The 27111-nt window shown below is 32.5% G+C and overlaps 1 protein-coding gene and 1 long non-coding RNA gene across 2 annotated transcripts; one reads left to right on the top strand and one right to left on the bottom strand.

The window, feature by feature from the left end:
* LOC145101350 (coniferyl alcohol acyltransferase-like) lies at positions 1 to 23128 on the bottom strand. The gene is made up of 3 exons (XM_079038538.1): positions 22671 to 23128; positions 796 to 1353; positions 1 to 608 (listed from the first exon to the last, which is right to left on the bottom strand). The coding sequence occupies exons 1-3, from the start codon at positions 23085 to 23087 to the stop codon at positions 201 to 203; spliced, it is 1383 nt and encodes a 460-aa protein (XP_078894664.1). The 5' UTR covers positions 23088 to 23128; the 3' UTR covers positions 1 to 200.
* On the top strand, positions 8576 to 9864 carry LOC145100064 (uncharacterized). Its single transcript, XR_013704794.1, has 3 exons — positions 8576 to 8801; positions 9122 to 9251; positions 9589 to 9864. It is a non-coding gene; the product is annotated as an uncharacterized LOC145100064 (long non-coding RNA).
* Positions 23129 to 27111: the final 3983 nt, after the last annotated feature.

Here is a 27111-nt window from a genome sequence, read left to right as displayed (position 1 = left end):
TGTAGTGTTATATTATACAAAACATTACTTTTGAAATAAGGATAAGATTCAAATACACACTTTCAAATTTGAGAACAAATCCAAACCACACAAGCTAACACAACATAGTTGTTTGCAACGTCAATTTAGGAGGAATAAAAGTAGTTTTTCCAAATTAAAACATCAATTGAACACAATCCCAGTGAATTATGTAACTTGTGTTAAAGCTTGAGATAATCAACGTTCATTGGCTTCAACACGTCACCAGCATCTTCCTGGATGTAGTTTATCTGTTTCAGTGGCAAATGCATGTAAACAAGCCAATCCTCGTCGTTGACTGGTCCAGGCATTATCATCACGAAAAAGTCTGTCCTTTCAGACGGTATATGGCATGATCCAAAAGCCACCTTACCCCACCCGAAATCTATTTCGTCCATCGTGTGAAACCTTTGTCCTGCTGACACCATCATCGACATCTCTTCACCAGCAAATGCCTTTGATATTAATGGTTGTGGCCGTTTATCTGCCACCCAATCTATCAGCTCCAGGAAATGCTCTTTGTTAGTTGCAGTCTGCAAGAACTCATGAACCTCCGAAGCAACATCAGCCAAAGACATCCCCTTTAACTCCTAACTTGTCAAAAAAAAAACCGAGTCAGGATTACAATATATAATAATATTCATAACTTAGTTGTAAAGGAATCGTTGTAGTTGATAAAATTCAAAACGAACATGGTTTGCAATTTATAGATTTTTACGATTGAGAAATCAAGAACAAAAAGAATCCCTAGTGGTGACACATGTTTAAATTTAATACCTGTGCTTTTTTCGACCCATACGGCATTGATAAAACATTACCAAAGTAAGAAGCCATCGGTTTTTCTTTCTCTTCTCCACCCCCCTCACTCAGCCTTCTCCTTCCATTGACTGGAACAGCCATGTTACACACTGCGTTGTGCTTCCCGGAGTCTTCCATGCTTAGTGCAAATTTCTTCCACAAGAAGGAGGTAAATGCCTCCACCTTTGACCTCATGCATCCATTTTCACTTGCCAACAGTTGTAGCCTTTTAATTTGATCACCTTCAACGTAGTATATGCGATTAACGAGTACATGGTCTCCATCATCGTCATTTTGGTCATTTACAGTCTTGGATGGGGGTAAAAAGGGTGCAAACACGTTGTCAATAGATGACGAATAAATGGGTGGATACCTCGGATTGAGATATGATCTTTCAAGTGAGGGAAACATAGATGGAGTTCCGGTACGAGTTATGTCTGCCCATGATGAGATAAACATGTCAGCAGAGTACCCATCCACTATCCTATGGTCAAAAATGCACCCTATCACTATGCCTCCACATTTTAACTCGGTAACCTGTAATTATGATTTAGGCAATGCTGTTAGAATCTAGTTTGTATTAAAACAATATTTTACAAGCCAATCTGAAAAAAGAAATAGAACAGGGTTATTAATTTAAATGTTAAATGTATAAGGCTACATAATCATGTACTGTACAAGTTAATTGAAGATCGAAATGTTTTCCACATGTTCTTATAAGATAATAATACACAAAAGGGAGAATTTCATCTAAAGCAACAACACTAGAAAAAAAGTCTTGAATCAAATTCCCATTCGGAAAATCCATTACCTACCAAACTTTGATTTAAAAAGTCCGATAAAAGGACGTGAGTAATTATTACCAACATCCTCAACAATTTAGGCTATCTAGTATGAGAGAGGAAAGCACATGTGACATCCGACGTGTCACCTCTACTCATGTGTGAACACCTCCCCCAATTAGCGTAAGTGTGTTGTGACGTGATGCTCTACGCGCAAAGACAACCAATGAGCAAGTAGCTTTGCAAACGACCAATGAGATTATGTTAAATGTGACGTGAATATTTGGAGCACTCTCATGGAGCATTTAGAGCATTCTCATTGAGCATTTGGAGCATTCTAATGGAGCATTTGGAGCACTTAGATCTCAATGGAGCACTTGAGGTTCATGGAGCAAGTGGCAAAGGAACGGATCATCTAAGATGGCTTTGGATTATCTGATAATGGAACAGATCAATTGAAAAAGGAATAAATCTTCCATAAGGGGGTTTGGAGCAACTTGGAGTGGTTTGCAGCAACTTGGAGTGGCTTAGAGCAAATTGGAGTGGCTTGGAGAAACTGGGAGCAACTTGGAGCAACATCCAGCAACTTGGAACATCATGTTGCGCCATGTAGAAGGAAGTTGCAGCATTCTTGGGGATGTTGTGCCAAATGATAGAATGATGTGCCATCATGTCTAAAGTTGCGCCAAGGTGATGTTGAGCCAAGGAGATGTTGAGCCATGAGATGACGTTGCTCCATCAAGAAGGGAAGTTGCGTTATGAGGAGATGTTGTGCCATCATGGACCATCTTGGTACATGATGCGTCATCTTGATTCCTTTGTTGTTCCATATTGATCCACATATGCTTAGAAGACGATTGCTCAAGATATACGCCATATTGTGCCACCGTGATGAATGTTGGGCCATTAGTGATCATGATGCTCCACCTCTGCATAATGTTGCTCCACTATGGTCAAGGTGGTTCATCATGTGTGTTGCTGATGCTCATGGGTTGTATGACATGAAAAAATGTACTAGAAGATATTGCATGGCGGATTGTGATTGGTTGACACCATTCATGGGTGTAACACCTGTTATGTCAAGGTAAATTCTTAGCCATTTATTTTCTTGTATTTCGACTTAAGACCCTAGTACGTTGGGCATACATAAGGTATGTCGGGCGTGTTGCACTTTGAAGAAGAAGCCTTGTAGAAATTAACCCATTTCTCAAGAAATTAACCCTTATGTGTGTTTTGGTGTGTGTGTGTGTGTTTCACTTTGAAGAAGAAGCCTTGTAGAGGAGTATTAATCAAGTGGAAGCATGTAGATCTAGAGGTTATTCACTCTATTCCAGCTTATTTTATTGGAGGTATACGACTTCTATCTTGATGACTCTATGTGTTAGATCTGGTCTAGGGCTTGTTTTGAAACATAGTATTCTCCCTTGAGTCATCCTTGTGAGTATGAGCTACTCAAGGAACTTAGAAATGTTAGATTCTAGCATTTCTGATGTTGTTAGTGCATAAAAATGCCATCTTGATGGGTTATGATGAACCATACAAAGGTTGGTGTTCATTCTATGTGGGATAAAGTGTTTAAGTTAGGTTTTGGAACTTATTAAGCCATGCAAAAGCATACAGATTGCAACTTTATGGCTTAATACATTTTATTGGACTTAGATCTGAAGTTGGACGTTAGGTCTTAAAGCATTAAGACCTTAATAGAAAGATTGGGTCATTCATGCGTACGTCAGGTGTAAGTCTAGGTACGCTGCATGTATTGCGTCTTAGCCCCGTAAGCTTCCCTTCTTGAGTCTGTAGTACGCGGGGCGTAGAAAATAGTACATTAGCGGTACTTTTTCAGAACACCCATTTTGGGCTTTTTGTTTTTGGGCTACCTTGGCCATTAGGGTTTTGGGCTCTTGGTGGCCATGAGTCCTTCTAAGTTGGGCCTTTATGGATTGGGCCCATATAAGCCCTTGAGTATCTTTTGGAATTTGGGCTAGTTTGGGTTTGGACCGCTATATGTTAGGCCCAATAAGAAAAGGGGAAAACGGTCTTTTACCCTTAGGAGTCGGGATTAAGGATTTGGACTCCTAATTTGAGTTAATGACCTAATTTCTAATTAGGGTTATATTATTTGTGATTTATGGTGGGGATTTTCGATTCAACAGCCCGAGTGTGATTTTTTTTTATCTTCAGACTGAGGGGAGTTCCTTTACTGTACTCGTGGGTCGAAGGCACCAATGATGACCCATTGGATTATGTTTACAGGATGATACTTGTCTTTGTGACACTTATTGTTATGCATGTGTGTGCTTGTTGTAGTTGTGACTCTTGCTGATATGAATGTATGCAAGTTGTATGGGGTGAAAGAGACTCGATACAGGTTGAAAGAGATCGAAGGGGTGAAATATACCTAGTACCGGTTGAAAGAAACCGAAGGGGTGAAATATACCATCTACCAGTTGAAAGAGACCGAAGGAGGTGAAATATACCTAGTATTGGTCGAAGGAGACTGAAGGGGGGTGAAATAGACCCAGTTATGTATTGTATGTTATGTATGTATGGTATGGGGTATTTTGAGGAAGCTCATTAAGCTTTGTGCTTATGGTTTTCGGTTTATATTTCAGGTACTTCCAACTCGAAAGGGAAGGGCCCGACCTGATCGCACCACATCCGCCCATGTTTTTCCTCATTTTGTGATTTTAGGATTTTGTACTCTAATGACTTTTCACTATGTCATACTTTTTCCACATAATTTTCGTACAACAAAATCTACCATTAATCCAGTATTGGTAGACCTCCCTTTGAATTGATTTACGGAAGGAAGTGTTGAACGCTCATATGTTGGGGAGAAATCGGCCAGCGAGTTTTGGGGAGCACTAATGTTATGATCAAAACTACTAAACTCATCAAACAAGTATGTGAAAGGTTGAAGACTGCCCAAAGTCGGTAGAAGAGTTATGCAGATCGACAAAGATCGAATCTTGAGTTCCTAGTAGGAGACCTAGTATTACTTAAGGTTTCACCTTAGAAAGGTGTTATTAGGTTCCCAAAGAGGGGCAAGCTAGGCCCTAGGTATATCGCACCCTTTCGAGTCATTGCTCGAGTGGGCAAGGTTATCTATCGTTTGGATATGCTCGAAGAGTTAAGTCAGATCCATAACACCTTCCACATACCCTAATTAAGAAAGTGCATTACAAGTGAATCTGTAATTGTATCATTGGAAGACATTTACGTAGACGAGCGTCTGAACTACGTGGAGAAGCCAGTGGCGATCTTGGATAAGAAGACAAAGACCTTGTGCAATATGGTAATCAACTTAGTAAAGGTTCAGTGGCAACACCGAAAAGGATTAGAATGGACATGGGAGCCAGAAGAAGAGATAACGAGCAACTACCCAGAGTTATCTAGTTAGATTTTAGGGATAAAATCCTTATAAGTGGGGGAGTGTTGTAACACCCCATTTTATCATTTCTATAAATATTCACGATTAATAGAAATTCGAATTTTAGATATATAACTCGTTAGCCTTAATAATATAAACAAAAGTTCTAGTTCTTGTTAAATCGAATTTGTGCGAATACAGAATGTCCAAATCTGACTTCAAGAGAGGAAGTTATGATTTTATAAGTTTCAGCGTAGTAGTGTGAGCACATATATCAACTTTTAGAAAGGTAGATTATTAGGCATAATAATCTAAACAATAATCGAACATCTCGTTCAAAGGAGTCTGTCGATGTAAAGAACATCGAGAACGGAGTCCGTATATAGGAGTTTTGCTTTGTGTAATGATCTCTAACAAGCTAAGCCTATCAAAAATATAATTTTTTTATAGAGTGAGAATTAGTTGTTGAAGTCTAAAGGAAAGTTATAGATGTCATCAAAAGCTTTCTGGCAATATAAAGAACGTCGAAAATGGAGCTTGTATGAAGAATTTGTACGATTATAAAAATCTAGAAAATTGGGTGCGAGCAATGCGCGACGCGTGGTAACGACGTGGCGGCACAAAAGGCCGCCACGTGGCAAGCTGACTCTTCCTTTCCACCAAGAGGCGCGATTACGTGGCACAATATGGGTGTGACACGTGACACCACGAGAGTGTGACACGTGACACCACGAGAGTGTGACACATGTCACCTTCTATAACGGTGTGAGGTGGGCAAACCAGTGAGTAACATGTGGGTGGCAAGCGCAGGAGCCAACACAGCCCTGGTGAGCGGCACGCCTCGAGGATGTGCGCGACATGCCTCATGTTGCAGTATATGTATCCCTCATTTTCACTTCATTTACTCACGCATTCATCCAATCTCCCTCTAGCCTTCATTGAGTTTGACTTTTTTGCTTTTCTTGAGAGCGTTTAGTAAACTTTTGAGGGTTCGAGGTGTTCAGAAAGTAGAGCTTTCGGTCTTAGAGTATGGTTCGCTTAATCTCCCAGTTTTCACTTTAATCTCAATAAGTTAAGATACACTCTCCCATTTTCAGTGTAACTTATATTTGTAGTCATACGTCTCAATCCGTAATTGCAAGTCAAAATGTTGATTAATCTAGAATGGTCGCGTTGGCTTGGTTATTAGATTTCAGAAAAGCTATATGCCGAAATGATCCTGCCTCTCAACTGTCCTGCCTGGCTGACCACATCTGATAGAGCTATTAGTATTCCTTAGGATTAGTTGTAGATCTAGCCTTATTTACCAGACTCTCTTTGAATCTTATAAGTTACAGTACTATAGGTTAATACTAAATAGGCTCATTCCATGTCAATAGGATTGTCCGGTTAGTTATCGATCTTTGAACTAACTGTTCAAGTGAGTTCTTATCACTATATTGTATACTGCAGTATGTATCCTATGTATGTTAGGATATAGGTACCCTACACTAGGATAATTAGTTTCCTTTTATATCGAATGTTGTTATATATATGTTGATATGTTTGTGGAGTTGAGGGCAGACCAGCCCTATGCTGAAGACCAATAAACTCCGACATACTAGCTTTATGCTAATGAACCGTAAGCACGTGCTGAGTACCTCACATAAACTAACTAACTGAAACCAAACATAATTGCTTAAAAACCGAACCGAACTGAATTGTATAATTATAGGGGTGCAAACGAGCCGAGTCGAGCCCAAGCCTGGCCAGGCTCGGCTCGGGCTCGTTTAAGTTATATGAGGCTCAAGCTCGAGCTCGGCTTGATTCAAGCTTTCTTTTACTGAGCTCGGCTCGAGCTCGTAAAGAGTTATACAAGCTTGGCTTGGGCTCGGGCTCGACTCATTTTTATCGGGCGTGCCAAAATAAGCTTAAGCTCGGTTCGAGCTCGTTAAAAAGCTCGTTTACTAATACCCGAAATTTATAATTCCCCTAATATGTTTTTATTTTAATATATATAAATAATAATAATAAATAATATTATATAAAGGCTTGTTTAGGCTCGCGAGCCTAATCGAGCTTTATGACATAGGCTTGAGCTTGAGCTCGTTTAATAAACAAGCTTAATATTAAGCTCGAGCTCGGCTCGGGCTCATTTAAAATCGGTTTCGAGTCGAGCTTTTAATGATCCAATCTCGAGTAGCTCGCGAGTAGCTTGGCTCGTTTGCAGCCCTATGTATAAAGACAGATAACTACAGTTTGGTTCACGAGTAACCGTTAAATGTAAAAATTCAGAATCAATAGAAAACTAAATATAAACCAATTATATATATATATATATATATATATATATATATATATATATATATATATATATATATATATATATATATATATATGTGTGGGTCATTACTCATTAGGCCCTATCATATTTACCGGCTAACTATCAATTTGAACTTTTTTGAAAAGTTGATAGGGTCTCTCTCTCTCTCTCTGTATATATATATATATATATATATATATATATATATATATATATATATATATATATATATATACACACACACACAGACACACATAGAGACGGTTATGGTATCAGCGGATATCTAAATATCCAAACAGAAATCGACTGATGCTACTCATTTTTTTCGGTTTGGCTTGCTTTTGCGCACCCTAGGGGTGAGCAAAACCGAACCCGGAAATTGAAAAACCGACAAAAACCGATAAAACCGAAACCGAAGCATAAACCGACGGTTTGGGTTTAGAATTTTCAAAAACCGAAATTTTCGGTTTGGGTTTGGTAAAACCGATAGAAACCGAACCGAACCGAATTTCATATATTATATGTATTCTGTGAGTTATATATGTATATATACGTAGTCATTGGGTTATAAACACAATTAGATGTGTTGCTCTAGTGGTTAACACGTTGGGCGATTGTAGGAATTGGCGCAGGTTCGAAACTTGCTAGTGTCTTTTTTCTCCTTTTATTTTAGCAACGAGTTAACTACATCCCACATCGCCCCCATTACCAAAACTCACCCATTATTCTCTTCTATATAACAGCACCACCCTCTTTCATTCTATTATCCCTGACATTGATTGATTGAGTCCCACATCGCTTCGGATATCTAAATATCACATATCCTTACCATTATATAGTTAATGAGTTGAGGTAAGATTAAGAAATAAGTTTGAGATTTGGTTTGAATTAAAAAACCGAAACCGAACCGTGAAACCGAAGTTTAAAACCGAAAACCGATAAACCGAACCCATTGGTTTGTGTTTCGGTTTGGGTTCAAATTTTCAGAAACCGATCATCATCGGTTTGGGTTCGGTTTTAGGTCAAAACCGACCCATGCACAGGCCTAGCGCACCTTGAGTTCAAAAGCAAGATAAACTCTCTCTTTCTCTCTCTCTCTGAGTATATATATATATATATATATATATATATATATATATATATATAAAAGAGAGAAAGAGCGAGAGAGAGTTTCATTTGTAAACATTTATCTATTCTATGAATGTATAACGAATTTTAGACCAATGATATTTAAAAAAATTAATTAATTAATTAATTACTCAAACTAATAAGTCTTTATTCATGGAATGAAACGTCATGTACGCTTCTTGCTCTTTATCTCTACCCTTAATCTCTGTCGTATTCACAACCTTTTTGTATCTTGCTTTGCTTGTCACTCTTGTCCAGAATCCAGATTGAAGACTCCTACTTTCATCCCTCTTCTTTTTTCCACAAATCAGTAATTGTTGGCGTTAAGTTTATATTTCGAGCTACACATCTTCTGTAGGCGGGCAGACCGAAGACGACGAGAAAGGTGGAGATTCCTTCAATGGTAAAAAAAAATACTTTATACATCCATATAATCTCGATTAATGGTCGTTCTTGTTTATGAGAGTTTCCCTCAACTTAAAAGGTCATCGATTTTTTATGATCTCACCTCCAAAGTTTGTATCTCTCGAAAAGCCCTTGTCCAACTAATTTTCTCGAATTTTGTTATGCATTTTTATTGTGAAGCAAGTATTTTGGTTCTCTTCTAGGTGCAATTCGAGTTAGGTTTAATTCCATTTACGGTTTAATGTTTTTGTTGTTTAACAAATTTTGGGGTTTAATTCAATTATGGATTTAACGTTTTTGTCATTTAATTTGATTTAGGGCTCAACTTTTTGTTGTTTAATGAGGAGGCATGGTGTTATGATACAGAGGATAGTCAAATACATAATTGAAGGCCCATGTCTACTTAATTGGGGAGCGAATCTAAACTTTTGCATCTACTAAATCTGAGGTTGTTGATACTTGCTTTTGACTTGGTTATTGTGTTCCTTGGTCATGATAAGGGTATTTAAAGTGTCGATGGAATGAGAATGACTTTTCTAATAAAGCGTAGAATAAGATACCTTCCAATTCAATAAAAGCTCTCAAAAAATTCATCAAAAAATTCCTCCAAACTTTCTATTCAAAAAAAAAAAAAAAAAAAAACTGTCATATGTTTACTTCATTGTTACATATGAATCAATGGAACACATTTGTTTGAAAATCTTATTACTTATGCTTATTACTTTGCCAGCATGAATTCTTTATGATGCGTTACAACAATTCAATATGCGATATTTCTTTTGCAGGAATGGAACAAAGATACTTTCTGCTAACAAGTTATGAACAAAGATAACTTCTACCAACAAGTTATGAATTTGTACCAACTAAATGATCCAAAACTTCACTTTATGTCTCACACTTCAAGAACAATACAACATATGCATGTTTGTATTAACAATGTTATGTTATTCTTTAAGCATTTTTATTTTATTTCTTTCATGTATTACTCTTAAGAATGTATTTTTTTTTCAAAAGTGTTATTCTACAAGAATTTTAGTTATCTAATAATATGTAATTCCTTATTCTTTATGAATGTCATTTATTTTTTCAAGATTGTAACTATTATTCTTAAAAAATATCATATATGACCTAGTACTTATGACATTCTTTAAGAATAAGAATCATAAGAATGAAGAGATCAAAACAATTTTCAATAAAAACTTATTCTTCAAGAATGAGAATGATTTAGAATGGAAACCTGGGAACATCCAAAGCAATCTCCAATAAGAAAAAATATTTAAAAAAAAAAACGAGAATGATAATAATGGAAATTAAATTCTACAAACATATAAAAAAAGTTAATTTGTATTTCTAAAATTTGTTCATTATTAATTAGTTTTATTTAGTTTCCAAAAATACATGTAATTTTCTATTCTTTCTCTTAATAAAATGTCATATTTGTCTTTATCACTAATTAAGTGTAGTTATATAGTAAATGTTAGTTCATGTTATTACTATGTATCCTAAGATCATATCCTTTCATTTATTTTAATCTAATGACTAGAATTTGGTCACACATTTACACAATACTTATGATTCACATTCATATGCATTAATTACTTTCTTAAAATAACTAAAATGATTAGTCCAGAATCAATCATACATGCACACAAAAGATAGTGAAAACAAAATAACCTAACCCATATATATATATATATATATATATATATATATATATATATATATATATATATATATATATACTATCTTATAAAGGAAATCATATTATTTCTAAAAGTAGATCGAATATAATAATAATATTTTTTTAAGACGTTCAAGTTTCTAAGCATAAAATACAACTAACCATTATGATAATAATATTAAATTTTTAAACACAACTTTTTTCATATAAATTCTACGTTTGAATACCAATGAATCCTAAAATGTAGGGAAATTTGACCCGAATTCCCTTATATATCGATGCATAAATTTTGACCCACAATTTAATTTATTCATTGGGTGAATTGATTCCTAATATCTGCAAAATTTATTGGATTTTGGCCGGATTTCCCCTATATTGGATCTTTCAGCCAATTGAAACTACAAACTATTTTTCTCCATCTAAACAAAATCTCCCTTAAGCCTCCAGTCGCAACCGTAGATGACCACCACCTTCACCATTTCCGTTGTCGTGCTACCATAGAAATATTATTTCCCTGCTAAGTGGTCGTATCCTTCTAACAAACTGCCTCCCTCCAGTTGCCATAAAGATACTGCGTCGTGACATCTCTAGCCACCTGCATCACCACGCTTCAGACGATTCCCTTTCTCTCCCTTCATAGAAACCCTAATCGTTTGAAACCCACATCCGGAGGTTAATGGCCGATGATTTTCTGTACCAGTGCCACCTCAATTCGAAGGTTAAAGACCCAAAACCAAATCAATCTCTTAACACCACTATCTGTCGCCTCTATTACTATCAGGAGACAGTACCATCCACAACATTAGCCATCATCAGAGACCGTTGCACGAACACCATTATACCACCAACAATATCTCCATCTAAACAACCACACTACCATCACCACCAATACAACTCTTCCCATCTCTGTATCGCTTAAAAACCATGACCAGAACCACCACTACTCACCCTCCGTCTTCTCTTTTCGTCCCTATATAGTTCCCCCTAAACGCCATCACCTCCATCAACCACCAATCACACCACCTCTCTCTTTCTCTTTGTGATTTTTATTCATAGACACATTAACATCAAATTCTTTTCATGAATCTAGATCAGATAAAGTTGTTCTCGCCTTTCCTTGATTTAGATCTCCCCATCTCACAGCCACATGTTTCCCGTAAAAAAAGCGACACAGGTCAGTCCGCCAAACCAACCTTTCCTTCTACACATCCGAGACTCATGCCAAGTCATCTCCCATCCTTTTAAAGACTGTATGTTTTAACTATTATCTACTTGTAATTATTGATTCTTGTGTAATGTTGATTTCTTTTAGAAATGAATGATTTTTATGTTTTTTTTACATAATTTATTTTCCTTTTTTCCTACAGATCCACACTTCTTGATAGGGTAATTATGGAAAAGCATGTATGGTTGTTAAATAAACAATATATGTATGGGATTCCTGAAATTATTCTTTTTATTGGCTTCTGATAGTTATTTGAAAGGTTGGTTTGGAAATAAAGAATGTAATTGAATCTGTTGAGTGTTTAACACACACACACACACACATATATATATATATATATATATATATATATATATATATATATATATATTCTTGAATATTAGGGAACACTATATGGTTGGTATATGTTTAGTGTTGAGTGTTTAACACATATATTCTTAAATATTAGGGAACATTATATGGTTGGTATATGTTTAGAGGTTTCTACCTTTTCTTATCTTCCAGGTGCTACGTGCTTCAAATGCAAATACAACCGTAGAGCCTTTGAGTATGGAAAAATGGGCAAAAGGTGGGAAATGTTACTTTTACGGTATGTATGCATATCACATATGAAGAGATATGGTTATGGTTATGAATTATTTATACACCATATGAGCTTTGATGTTTTATAGCGCATCAACTAATATTTATTATATTGTGTTCTATAGGCTTACAGTAAGGTTTTAATGAAATCTACCCTTCTATTAACTTAAGCGATGTATTAAGAGAGAACATAAAATTTGAAACAGATTATATTTATTGTCATAAACAGTTAACCAAAAAAACCCAATTTTATCTTCTTTTTTTTTAATTTTATTTTATTTGGATGCTTAGATGTAGTCATGTAGACTATGGAGTTTGTACTAGATTATTATATAGATGTAAAATAATCTTCATATGATTCCACGGCAAAAATAAACTGCAGCCCTAGCGGACAATGCCAATCAGAAGGTAAAACTTTCTTATATTTACCTATTTACCCCTCTTTCGGTCTTTAGTGTTGTGGGCTTGTTGTGTGTGTAAATGCCTATTGTATGTGTCTGTGATGTTTTTGTGGTGCATGTGTAAGTGTATACATTGTGGTTGTGTGGATGCGTATGTGTGTATGCACTCCTTTTGTGTGTGTCCAATGCGCATGTTGCGTGTGTCTATTATGTGTATAAAATGCTATAATAAACAAGAAATAGAAATGTACTTTCATTCAACTATTTATTATAACATGTTTGTAGATATTGTCTTCCCCAGCTAATTGTAAAAAATTACAGTGTACTTTTGATTTTAAAAGTAAAATTATTGTAATCAAAAGAAATGAAACTAAAATGCTAACATGACATCTTCTTCTTTGTGCTATTGGTGCTTACATTCATGCAAATTTAAAATTTATATATGATTGAATGGGAATCCTCAAAATGTTGGTGCAAAGTTTACTGTGATAAATATGCACCCTCTTAAAATTTGTTTCCATAATTAAGTAGCTTATCATTAAAGTTTTGTTTTTTTGGGCGTCACAGTCCGTTATACTTTCTATTGTAGCTATACTCTCAATTCAACTATGACAATATATTGCTTCTATATGTGTCTTACGATCATGGAGTTGGTGGTTAAATATAAACATATAATCATAACATTTTACTCTGAAACATGTTTAGTCCAGTTTAATAAAATCTAATTGTAATGCTCATGAAAGCGTTGTCAAGGTGGAACTCAAAGATGCTAGGTGATGTTGTTTGTCCGGGTTTCTTCACAATGTGGTTGAACTTGATATAACACATTATTAGTGCTCATTATATGATCACCAAATGTGTGAAAATTTCCATTTAGTCCTTTAACACGAGTGAAAATAATTTAAAATTTTAATGTTTGTGTTAAAGCCTTAAATTGCAGTCTTTAATGTTTATGATAATATTTCTTTTAATATGATCTGAATATGTGTTTTATTCCGAACAATAATAATGGATGTATAAATGTTTAAAAAATAATCATATCATTCTTTGTCTAAAATCTAAATAACGAGTTTCTTTCGTCACAATGCATTCTAAAGAGGAACAAATATAACACCCATGGGAGTCCATTTTGTAAGATGGTCATTTTACTTTTGGACCACAGCCGAAAATACAATATGCCATGGTAGTCCATTTTGTAATTTATTTATTATTTTTTTAAGTATGGCTTATAACATTTTATAATAACGAAAATTAATTTGGTCAATGTAAAAAATAACGTGAGTAGAGTTTCCGATCTACAATTTAGTAAAAAATTAAGGAAACCGTATGAACCTTTTCTTTTATAAGGAAGATATATAAAACGTGTTGAAATTTATAAACGTTGTGTTCAAATACGGTTTTTTTAACCAAACTTAAAACCTAAGTAAAAACTATGTTATTTCTCATTCCCGATTTACAACTTTACATCCGTTTTTGTCCAACTATGAAAACCAACACAACAAACAAATGCTCTATACATGAATCGCAGAATGAAACTAATTGTCGAATGAAACTATTCGTCACCGCCGCTTTGCGCGGGTAGATGACTAGTATATATATATATATATATATATATATATATATATATATATATATATATATATATATATATATATATATAAAGCTATCATTTTTTTTGAATCTCATGCATTTGAAACCCTTTTTTTTTTAACTTCCTTTCACCACATTCATTTGAAACTCCCATGACTTTTCAATTTCTTTACAATAATATTATAAATAAGTTAAATAATGTTCTATAAACAAGAAAGAGTGTTTTATTACAATGTGTTCATCCCACGTCGATGGTGAAAGTAAACAAGAGAATGTTTCCTCTTCTATAGGAAAAGTTGTGAAATGTTTCAAAGGGACCAAACCATGAGAACTTCCTCATGCCTACCTTTGTAGGATTTTGAATGTATTATTTGGTGAGATTGTCTATATTGGCAAGTGTCCAGTTAACTTTCAGAATTCCAAAAATGGTTTTGAACCGATTTTTTTCAGGTCTAAACCGTTTTTCAGTTAGAAAAAAAGTTATGTAGTTGGGTATATTGAGTTGAACCGGAGCTGGATCAATTTGGACCGATATATGAATCATTTTCCTTTCACAACAAACATTTGAAACTCCCATGATTTTTCAAATTATTTCTAATAAGATTATAAATAAGTTACATAATTTTATATAAATATAAAAAAACATCTACCTAAACCTAAAATTATAACAGTTTGAAAAATTACTTTGATTCAAAAGCACGAAATATATACAAACCGGGTTTCACTAGAAAAAAAAAATATGTAGTTTGGTATATTTAGTTGAATCGGTCCGAGTTTGATCTATTTAGACCATAAAAGAAGCATTTTCATTTCACTACATACATTTGAAACTCCCATGATTTTTCAAATTGTTTCCAATGATATTTTAAAAAAGTTACATAATGTTATATAAATATAAAAAAAAAACATCTACCCAAAAATAAAATTATAATTGTTTGAAAATTCAATTTGATCAAAAGCACAAAATATATGCACAGATTATATTTTATAAATGAATTCTTTTTATAACGAACTTTTGAATCTTGAAAATACATATAAACAAGCTTTCTATATTAAGTACCTAACTGAATTTATGATTCTAGAATTGAACAAAAAGTTATTCAATAAGAACTTACTTTTTTGGATAACAACTTACGAGATTATAGGAAAATGGAAGTATTGAACAATAAAGAAAGGGTAAACAAGAGAAAGGGTGTTTTACTAAATAAGTTGAATAATGTTTTATTAACAAGAAAGCATGTTTTATTACAATGTCTTCATCCCACATCGATGGTGAGAGTAAACAAGAGACGTTTCATCTTCTATAAATAGGAAAGGTTGTGAAATGTTTAAAAGGGACCAAACCATGAGAACTTCCTTATTCCTACCTTTTTAGGATGTTGAAGGTATTCTTTGGTGAGATTGTCTTTATTGGCAACTATCCATTTAAGTTTTAGAATCCCGAAAATGGTTTTAAATAAGATTTTTTTTTTGTTCAAACAGAGTTTCAATTGAAAAACTGTTATGTAGTTTGGTATATTGAGTTGAATCTGTCTGAGTTTGATCAATTTGGACTGATAAAGGAAGCATTTTCCTTTCAACACATACATTTGAAACTCCCATGATTTTTCAAATTGTTTATAATAATATTATAAATAAGTTACCTAAACATAAAATTATAATTGTTTGAAAAATAAATTTGATTAAAAAACACAAAATATATACAAACCGGGTTTCAATAGAAAAAACGTTATGTAGTTTGGTATATTAAGTTGAATCGGTCCGAGTTTGATCAATTTGGACCGATAAATGAAGCATTTTCCTTTCACCACATACATTTGAAACTCTCATGATTATTGAAATTGTTTATAATAATATTATAAGTTACATAATGTTATATAAATATAAAAAATCTACCTAAACATAAAATTATAATTGTTTGAAAAATCACTTTGATTCAAAAGCACAAAATATACACTCGATTATATTTTATAAATGAATTCATTTTATAATGACATTTGGAATCATGAAAATACATATAAACAAACTTTCTATATTAAGTACCTAACTGAATTTATGATTTTAGGATTTAACAAAAGTTATTCAATAAAAACTTGATTTTTTATAGCAACTTACGAGATTACTGAAAAATAGAACTATTCAACAATAAATTTTATGGATAACTTTTTATTTTTATTTTTTAATATTTTATTTAACAAAATGAAATTATTGGCAAATAAAGAAATGACTTTAATTAAAATATCTTCATCCCACATTGATCGTGAGAGTAAACAAGAGAATGTATTCTCCTCTATAAATAGGAAAGATTGTGAAATATTTGAAAGAGACTAAAGCCATGAGATCTTCCTTGCATCTAACTTTGTAGGACGTTGAGTGTATTCTTTGGTGAGATTGTCTTTGTCGACAAGTGACCAATTAAATTTTAGAATTTCAAAAATGATTTTGGACCGTATCTTTTAGATTTGGATCGAGTTTAATAAGGATCCGAGTGTCTTCTGGCTGAGTTAGGCAAACTCGCTTCCATTGGAGGCCGAGTTTAAGTAACATGCTGAGTATTTGGTTGTGTTAGCCAAATTTGACAACCATGTATGTAATACAATTTAAAGTTTTAACCTTATAAAAGACGTTACTATTATCATATGTTCTACATAATTACGGTAATATTTATGATACAAAACATTTTTTTTACTATTTAAGATAAAAAGTTGTTTCTATTATCATATGTTGTACACAATGATAAAATTTAAGATAGATAAAAAGATGTTTCTATTATCGTATTTTCTACATAATGATAATATTTAATATAAACATTTTAATTGAATATGAAATTATTATTTAATAGATAACAATAACGATTTATTTATTTTTAAAAATTAATTTTTTTTTCTATTTTAATCATATAACTTTGTATATGCAAAACAACTTCAAGTTCCGACCTTATCTCTTATAATATAGTTCAACACAATAACAATACTAAAAATCATTTTTTATATTTTTTATGAAATTATTATTTAATTGTTAATAACAATGATTTAGTTATTTTTAATATAAAATATTTTTTTATATCCCACGTAACGCGCGGGCATTCGTCTACTATATATATATATATATATATATATATATATATATATATATATATATATATATATATATATAGAGAGAGAGAGAGAGAGAGAGAGAGAGAGAGAGAGAGAGATATTTTATAAATGATGTTATTCAAATGAATATGGTTGAAGATCAATTCATTGGAAACCCTCCAACCTTTCATCTTATGCTATTTAATGATTACTTTATTGAATTTTTTTTTTGTATAAAAGAAGCATTTGGTTTTTTTTTTTTTTTTTTTTTTTTTTTTTTTTTTTTTAATTTTCGTTATCTATATTGTATGAAAATGAAGTAGTTTGAAACATGTTTGTTTTCTTTTTTCTTTTTTTATTTTGGTTAAATTAAATTCTATTGTCTATATGAGCCAACCCAAAAGTTTTTGATATTTAGAGATAATGAATAATTGTGTCAATGTTGTATATTATTGGCAAAAAAAAGTGTTGTCAAATTTAATATGTTATTGGTGAAAGTGTGTTGTTAGTTATAGGTGAAGGTTGTATATTTAAAGATAAAAGAAAAGTGTTGTAGATTTTGATGTTTTTGAATTGTGGTATGAATATAAATGTGTTTGAAGTATGTTTTTGAAAGAAAAAATAAAATATAGTATTAACTTTTAATGGGTTATGTTCATATTGATGAAATAAGTAAAAGGCATGACATGGAAAAAATATATAAATTTTATATGTTTGAATTGTTTTTCAAACAAAGAAATAAGATAACAAGTACAAAATTTTGCAATAAAAAATTATTTTTTATTGTTATTCTTCAATCGATGATCAAAAATTGTATTGCGATGAAAAGAACAATATGTTGAATACATTATTAGTTGGTGTAAATAATTCAAAATGTGATTATTATAATATCCTTAAAACATTCTTATATTTTTTTTAAGAATTGTGGTTTAAAAAGTTTCTACATATTTAAGCTATTTTAATCCCGGATTTCAAAGGTTATAAAAATATATTTTAAGCCCTTCTAAATTTAGTTTCTGATATTTATTTATCCATTTATATGTAAATGGTGTCATGCATTACATATGTACATTTGTAAGGTAATATCACTTATTATGATTTAATTCAACTTTCTAAAAGATATTATAATTAAATACAATACAAACAACAATTATTATTTAATGGCAAATTAACTGAATCTGTTTTCAACACTTTTATGATAATTGGTTATCGTCATTTGAATTCCATTCTTTGATAAAAAAAAACATTATTGTTTTTTTAACTGTGTATTTTTTATTGTAATCTAATACACATAAATGTTATTAACTTTTTGAACACGAAACAATATATGTATAACACTTAGTTTTTATGAAAATTGATTATCATCATGAATTTTATTCTTGGATAAAAACATTATTGTTTTTTTTTCCAATTTGTGTGTTATTACAATTTAATACACATAAATGTTATTAACTTTTTTGAAAACAAAACAGTATACATATATAATTTAGCTTTTTAATAAATGGTTTAAGGTTTTTCTTACATAATATTTAGTCTATATATTATATGATTATATTAGTCGTTTAATTTACTAAACATAATTTTAATATATTCATCTTATTTATTTAATACTCATAAGTATCAATTAAGTGTTATGAATAAAAAGATCTCATTGGTTGTAGTGATTTCTTTATAAATAACATTTCATTAGAATTTGGAATGTTTGAATATTAAAATAGAATTTCAATGCAATTAATAACTTTTTATTACATCAATGTGGTTAAAGATATATATTTTAGTTACTCTTACTAACACACACTTAAATAATCACCATTTATATAATAACCTAGACCCTTATACATTTTGTCTTATATAAATAATACATAGAGAATATGGACACGCATAATTAATTTTTGAAGTATGTGCAATGCACATGCATTTGCCTAGTATATATATAGGTTAGAGACATGTGTATTACAAGGATTGGCAACTTAGAAAATCAAACTACATTGTTAAAACATGAAAAAGAAAAAATACAATACTAAAATATGACGAAATTTAAAAAAAGTATATGAATGAATTGAAAAAAATATGATGAATATATATGAAATATGAGTTTTATAATCTTCATTTGTTTCTATTCAAAAGTTATACTTTTAAGAGTAAATTACATGAATGGTCCCTATGGTTTGGGGTAATTTGCATGCTTGGTCCCTAACTTATTTTTTTAACTCGGAAGGACCCTATGGTTTGTTTTTGTTATGCGTTTGGTCCCTACTGTTTATTTTTGTTACGCGTTTGGTCCTTGTCTTAACTAAAAAGACTATTATTTAAAGAGGGAAAAATGATGGGGTAAGTGAGGTAAGGTGAGAGGGTGAGATTAAGAGTGTGTTTCTTTAAATAAATTAAAAAAATCAAGGGCATAAAGTCTTTTTAGGTAGGATAGGGACCAAGCGTGAAACAACAACAAACAGTAGGGACCTTCCGAGTTAAAAAAATAAGTTAGGGACCAAACGCGTAAATTACCCTAAACCATTGGGACCATTCGTGTAATTTACTCTACTTTTAATGTAGAATGCTAGTGTACTTTAATAAATGTATAAACAAAAAATCACATATACACGGAGAAATAGTAAGACTTTAATAGTATAGTGTTAAAATAGTAAAATGTAAAATCTAGAATTTTAGGTATAGTTCTTTAACCTTGTGACTTTGTAGTTTTGGGATTTTTTTCCATCACCACGGCATGGTGGCATCCTCGCCACGATGTGGTGGTGGCTGGGGCTCAAAACCTTAGATCTTGGGTCATGGCCCTATTTAAAGGAAGTGATGACTAGAGTTTCATCCATCCCTAGCCTCCATCACTTCCAAGTTCATTGAAGCAAAACCTAATCCCTTATCTTCCATTTCTAAGTTCTTTATTAGTATTCTTGGTTATTTGAAGGAAGAGAGAAGAGTGGTGGTGCAAATAGATTAGAAATTTAACATCATTCTATACTCCTTGTGTATATTTCTAGAATTTTGTAAGTCTACAAGCTCTTACCTTTTGTTCATTCTTCCTTGATCTAAGCTTTGTAGCATGTTTCTTCCTATTTATGTTGGTTTGAATGGTTGGATCCAATAAAGTTGGCAACTTTATTAATCCATGAGGTCCCAAGGAGGTTCTATGCTCCAGGTCTGAAGTGTTATGTACTTTTGGTTTCAAACATGGGGTTTTGACCTTATTTCTCTTTTTTAGACATAATTTGAGTCTGTGACATGCATCAGAAGTGCATGTCCATAAAGAAAGGATTTTTATGATGTTCATGAGTGTAAGGAAGCTTTCTAGAAAGTTTAAGTATGGGGCTTAAGAGATTAAGGGCTTAATCCACTAAGTTTTTTTAGTTCAAATTCCACGACGTGGTAGCATGACTCATCACGACTGTTTTGCCGTGTGATAGCCACGACATGGCCAACAGTTGGCACGATGTGGTGACCTCCTTATTTGAATTTGTCCATTGAACATTGACTTTTAACCTTGTTGACTTTTAGTCAAAATGCTAGTTTGGTTGGTAGACTAAGGCTTAAACTTCTGTGATTCATTAGGTGGTGTGTATTACCAACTTCCCATCTTTGTGAGTTGTGATTTAGTCTACTCTGATTAGCAATGTTAGTCTTCTCATTATATTACGTAGAATGCTAGACTGTCTTTGTGACTCTTCTATGTATGTTGGGCAGGGCATGTCATGTATGTTGGTTGCGGCCCGCATTGGTATGTGGTATTTGGGGAGCTTTCTGCTTACAATTTGATGTTTAAAATATTTCAGGTACTTCTAGTAGCAAGGGGAATAACCCGACATGATTGCATTACATCCTGTAGAGATTCCAGGCTTTTGTTTACGATACTCTTATGTTGTTTTTAAACTATCATGATACTTTGATGATCTTTATGGAGTGGAATTAGTGTTTTGGTTACTTTAAAATGAAACTTTTTCTTAATAATTTTTGGGACGTTATATAAAAGTTTGGAAGTAGAATATTGAAATATATATATTTTTTTATTTTGTTTGTAAGTAGAATGGTTTATTACAAATATTTAATTAGGAAAAGATTCGATAGTTAACAATGAAGACTAAGGAACAAATATTTTTCATATAATATATAATCGATATTACAAATACATAACTATATTAATAGTTTTAGAAAATAGTATTCAAAATGAAAAAAAAAATCATAAATTTACAAATATTTTTTTATACAACATTTGATGTTTTATTCATAAGTTTGTCTTCTCTATCTAAAATTAAAAGTTTAAGTTCTCTACTTTTAACTCTAGATGTTTCAACATAGAATTGCTCATGTATGGAAACTAGTTATTTAAAAAGCAAATCAATTTTCGATAGAGATTGTCATTAACTCATATTTATTGTCATCACAAAACATATATCAAGTGCAAGCTATCTCTTTAAATACATAAATACATTGACAAAAAAATTATTATAATTTTTCGATTTATTAATTAAGTATAATAGATAATAGATTTTGAGCTCCTTAGTTAAATGGATCGATCGACATTAATTAAATTGATATACCCCCAAACTTTCCTAATATGAAGGGATTGTCTGATTCTCCACCATATTATCATTTAAAGCATTTAATCAATTTGAATTTAAATAACCATTATAAAAGAATAAGTGGAATTTGAATAACCTTTATATTTATATAGTCAAATTTATTAAATAAATAATTTATTTTAATTGCATATATGTTTTTGAATTTTATATATAACTTATGAAAATTAAAAACTCATAAAAATTAAAACCTAAAATTATAAGTAATTCATAGTCATAGTTCAGTTTCTTAAGTATCCAAAAGTAAAGAATATTCATCATAAAAAACATATAATTATAATTATGGTCACATTTTAATTTCTAGTGCATATCTGAAAATAACAATAGTCATATGATAAAAGAAAAAAAGATTGTAACTATACATATTTTATGGTTACAAATTAATTTCTTATATATGTCTAAAAGTAACAATACACATAGTGGAATTATTTGAACACATGTTCATTTCATTTCCAAGTTAATTCCAATGTCGCGTTTGCATCGAGGTTTCGTTTTTTTTTTTTTTTTTTTTTTTTTTTTTTTTTTTTATTAAAGTCACAAATATATGGTTAAAGACTTTGGATAAAATAGTTCTTGACCAGGAAGTCGTTTGTTGGATTATTGTCTCTAATGTAGTGCTATCATTTTATGTAATCAAACTCGTTCATGTGTCACCAACTTATGCATGAACCTTCCTATTAACCGTCTATAGACTTTCTTTTGATTCAATAGTAAAACATTACCTGAATAGCTAACACCCCATGTGATTTCTTTGGCATTAGTCTACCCTCAATGATTTCATTAGGATTGTAAAAATTGAGTTCCTTGAGCTGCACGTCCGCAGTAGCTGTGATAAAGTCAACGCCTTGATAGTTGCAGTGAATTTGATTCTCTCCGACGGCTTGATTGAATATGATATCGCCGGCGAGGGGGTAGTAGAGTGCGAGAGATCGAGATAAGGAAGCTTTGAGGGTGCTTAATATGGTGGAGAAACTTTCATTAGATGTCTTCTTGAAGCAGAAGAAATAACCAATGTCAAACGGTGGGACAAGTAAGTCTAGATTTGTAAATGGTAACCAATGATCATTCCATGGTTCTTCTACACCCACAACTACATTATCAATCACCTCAATTGTGAAACACATACCACTACTACTCATGAATGGAGAGTAAAAATGTAAGATGGAATGATGGACGAGAAAGAGATGTTGGACCAATGCATTATATATATATATATAGAGAGAGAGAGAGAGACTTAAAAAAAACTCAAAATTTTAAATAAACTCAACCCATCACTACATTCTTATTAAACCCTCTAATGATTAGTTTTCTTTTATTTTAATAAAATAGTATAGATTATTTATAAAATTATTTTAATATTTTAAAATCAATTATTGAAATTATACAAAATCATATTATTATTTACTGTTGTTGTTTTTATGTATTTATCTTTACTTTTCTTATTTAAAAATACTTGAATTTTTTGACGTTTTAATTAAATATATTATTTAATATTTTTTTTTGTCTTTTTGACGTTATGTATGTTGACATTATATAACATTTTTTTTGTTTGTTTTTGATACACAGACTCTAATAAAAACAAAGATAACTATCAATGATCCAATATAATTATTTAATATTATGTTCGTTTATTTGGTTTTAAAAGATTTTATTGTTATTTGTTAAACAAATCATCGGCGAGACACAAACGACATTTGTTGAAGGAAGAAACATTCTTGATGGGCCTATCATAATTAATGAAGTATACTCTTGGGCGAAGAAAGAAAAAAGAAAGATGTTTTTTCTGAAGATTGACTTTGACAAAGCCTTTGACTCGGTCAACTGGGGCTACCTAGATTCGATTATGGAGCAAATGGGATTCGGATGTAAATGGAGGTCATGGGTCTTGGGTTGTTTGGCCTCGGCTCGAGCTTCGGTTTTGGTAAACAGCTCTCCTAACATGGAGTTTCCACTCTCTAAAGGAGTTAGACAAGGCGACCCACTATCACCATTTCTTTTTATAATTGCAATGGAGGGTCTCAACATTGCCCCACACGAAGCTCGAGAAAAATCCATTTTTCATGGAATTCACATCCCTAAGAGTGAGTGTTGCTTGACACACCTCTTCTATGCCGATGACGCGCTTTTTATTGGGGAATGGTCGAGAAGCAATCTTAAAAATCTTGCAAGAATTTTGCGATGTTTCCATGCGACCTCCGGGTTGAAAGTCAACTTTTATAAGTCAAAGGTATATGGAGTGGGGATATCTGATAGAGAATTAGCCTGCAGTGCGAGGGTTCTTGGATGCGATGCAGGGTCATTCCGTTTTACCTATTTAGGAGTTCCTGTTCGAGTAAATATGAACCGTTCAAAAAATTGGAAGCCAATTATTGACCGTGTTCACGCCAGGTTGTCAAGATGGAAAGCTAGCTCGCTGTCTATTGGAGGCCGACTCACCCTTGTAAAGACCGTGCTGGGTAGCTTGCCTTTATATTTCTTTTCAATATTCAAGGCTCCGTGTAATGTGATTAATAGTCTAGAGAAAATTTGTAGACGATTCTTTTGGGGTGGTAATGATGAGAAGAAAAAAATTCATTGGGTTGCATGGTCAAAAGTGCTAGCTCATAAAGAAAATGGAGGACTCGGTGTGGGATCACTGAGAGCACTCAACATTGCATTGTTGATTTAATGGATATGGCGGCTCAAAGATGAAAAAAACTCCATGTGGAAAGAAATTATCACCGGTTTGCATAACCTTAATAGAAAGCCGTTGTCGATGATGTCAAAAAAATCAATAAAAGGCGTGTGGAATAACATAGTGATGGCAAAATCGAAGTTTGAATTGATGAGTGCTGTTCCGGATAACTTGTTTTCTGTGGTTGTAGGTACAGGGGAGAACACAAACTTGTGGAACGAATCATGGCTAGGCACGTCACCATTATCCCTCCGATTCCCAAACCTCTTCAAGCTTGAAAAGCGTAAATCAGCACGTATTTCTGAACGGAGAAACTCTTACGGTTTTGCCGCGGATTGGAAAAGGACCCCTCGGCCCTGGTTGAGATCGTTGAACTTGAAGAACTTAAAGAGATTATTAACTCATTTTCCTTCTCAAATGCTAAGGACTCGTGGAAATTCTCTTTGGCAACAGATGGTGTATTTCGAGTGAATATCCTTAGGGATCAAATCGATTCTGTTATTATTGATGTATCAATAAAAAGAATGGAATGGAGTAGTATGGTTCCAATCAAAGTGTTAGTCTTTATCTGGAGAGCCTGTTTGGGACGAATTCCGACTGCTGATGCCTTAACTCATAGGGGAGTCAACACAAACTCAACTCTATGCTCAATGTGTTCGAATCAGGAGGAAACTGCAGACCATCTGTTAGTGGATTGTATGTTTGCCAACGACACCTTTAAATGGATATCGAAATGGTGTGGATTAGATCTTCATCTCTTCTCTACTGTGGAGGAGGTTATTAGTTTTGCATCTCAATGGGGTAACTGCCCTAAGAAGAGGAAAATACTCATAAGTATAGTATATGGTGTAATGTGGTGTATTTGGCTGGCGAGAAATAACCGGATATTTAATCAAGTTCCATCAAAACCTTCATCAACGGCGGACCATGCGATGACTTTGATCTATGGTTGGGTCAAGTATAGGGGAAAAATCGAAAATTGTAATTGGGTGATTTGGTGTAATAATCCCTTTAGTATTTTGTAGTTTTGCTTTTTAGTCAAGAGGTGGGATCTCCCCCTATACTTCATAATGTAATTGATTTTGGTTTGTGGCTTGCTTGGCATCTTGCCTTGCTTGCTTTAATAAAATTTTCGCCGGTTCAAAAAAAAAAAATTGTTAAACAAATGATATTAAATGTTTGAAGTAAATAGTGGACATTCAAAGAAAAAGGTGTAATTCTAAACTTTCATGTTTATTTTTTTCTCTAAACCTTATAGGAAATGCAACAAGACGAAGATTCATTTATTATCTAATTAATTTATTCATCTTGAAAATGACACAACTCAACCAAACCCTCTATTGATCAATGAATTTTTAATGCATGAAGTCTATTTACGTACATAACTTGTTTTCCCCCTATCAACTCCTCAATCACCATCATCATTATCACCTTCTTTCCTTTTTCCTAATCTTTACTCTTCTTCAAACACAATCAATTCAGAACCACATTGCATTCAATGTTGTCTCATGCTATCAAAAATCGTGGTGACGATTTTACCATCAACTAATCATTTGAATGTATCTCAAATTTATACATGTACTAACGGGTTCAAAGTGTGATTTGAATGTATCTCGAATACGATTAGGCCTGCCCCAAGTGTGACCTGAGCCCACCACTCCAAAGGGCCCAAAACTAAGTTTAGGTAGCATAGCTGTTAGCATACATGGAATAATAGGCATTTCGTTGGCTCAAAATAAACAAATATGATTTCTTGGAAAACTTCTATCGGTCTAAATCGAGATTGGAACGTGAGTAGATATGTGAAGTCGTTGCATTGGAATTTGGAAGTCGAAAATCAAAGAAAGGTGGGTGCAACGTTATAAAAGAGAAATGCTAATAAACTATAGATTACTAAATTGAATATCTTCAACATTACAATGGTGGAAGCCTATACAGATAAAAATCCGTGTTTATTAAAGGGTTGAATCACCCCACAAATCTTACTTCTCAATTCCAAGTTTCAAATCATGTCATATGAACTTAATTTTTGTTTTGTTTTGTTTTTTTTTTTTTGTTTTTTTTTTGTGTTTTTGTTTTTGTTTTATTTTTTTTGTTTTCTTTTGTATTACATATATGTTTTAAATTCATAGATTAAGTGTGTGTTTAACGGTTTAAATCTTCAATTTGAAACAACACCCAGACTCATTGAAATTGAACCGTTTGTGATATTGTGGACTTTACCGCAACTGGAAGTGTGCAATAACGACATACACTCATCCATTTATTTGTCAAATAATTTGATATCTATCATTTTTTACATGTTTGATTTCTGCCAAATTAATATTTGTCATCTTGATAGGCTTAATTCCGAATGCTAAATGTCAAATGTATTGTTATGTAGGTCGTGATATAGCAATAATACAGGCTTTAGTTGGTTTGACAGGTCAAAAGCCTTGAATTTGAATCTTGCCAAATTTAAATTAAATTTTGTAGAATATAATTGTTTT

Source organism: Lactuca serriola, chromosome 4 (genome assembly GCF_051521515.1).
Source record: "Lactuca serriola cultivar US96UC23 chromosome 4, Lser_US96UC23_V15, whole genome shotgun sequence".
Lineage (NCBI taxonomy): Eukaryota > Viridiplantae > Streptophyta > Magnoliopsida > Asterales > Asteraceae > Lactuca > Lactuca serriola.
Note: the sequence above shows the minus strand (reverse complement) of the source record. Positions and strands in the feature narration are given on the sequence as shown.

Coding starts and splice junctions, on each gene's coding strand:
- LOC145101350 (XM_079038538.1), bottom strand. CDS start 23,087: ATGAGTAGTAGTGGTATGTGTTTCACAATTGAGGTGATTGATAATGTA. Junction 1,354..22,670: donor ATGGGGTGTTAGCTATTCAG/GTAATGTTTTAC, acceptor TCATAATTACAG/GTTACCGAGTTAAAATGTGG. Junction 609..795: donor ATGGGTCGAAAAAAGCACAG/GTATTAAATTTA, acceptor TTGACAAGTTAG/GAGTTAAAGGGGATGTCTTT.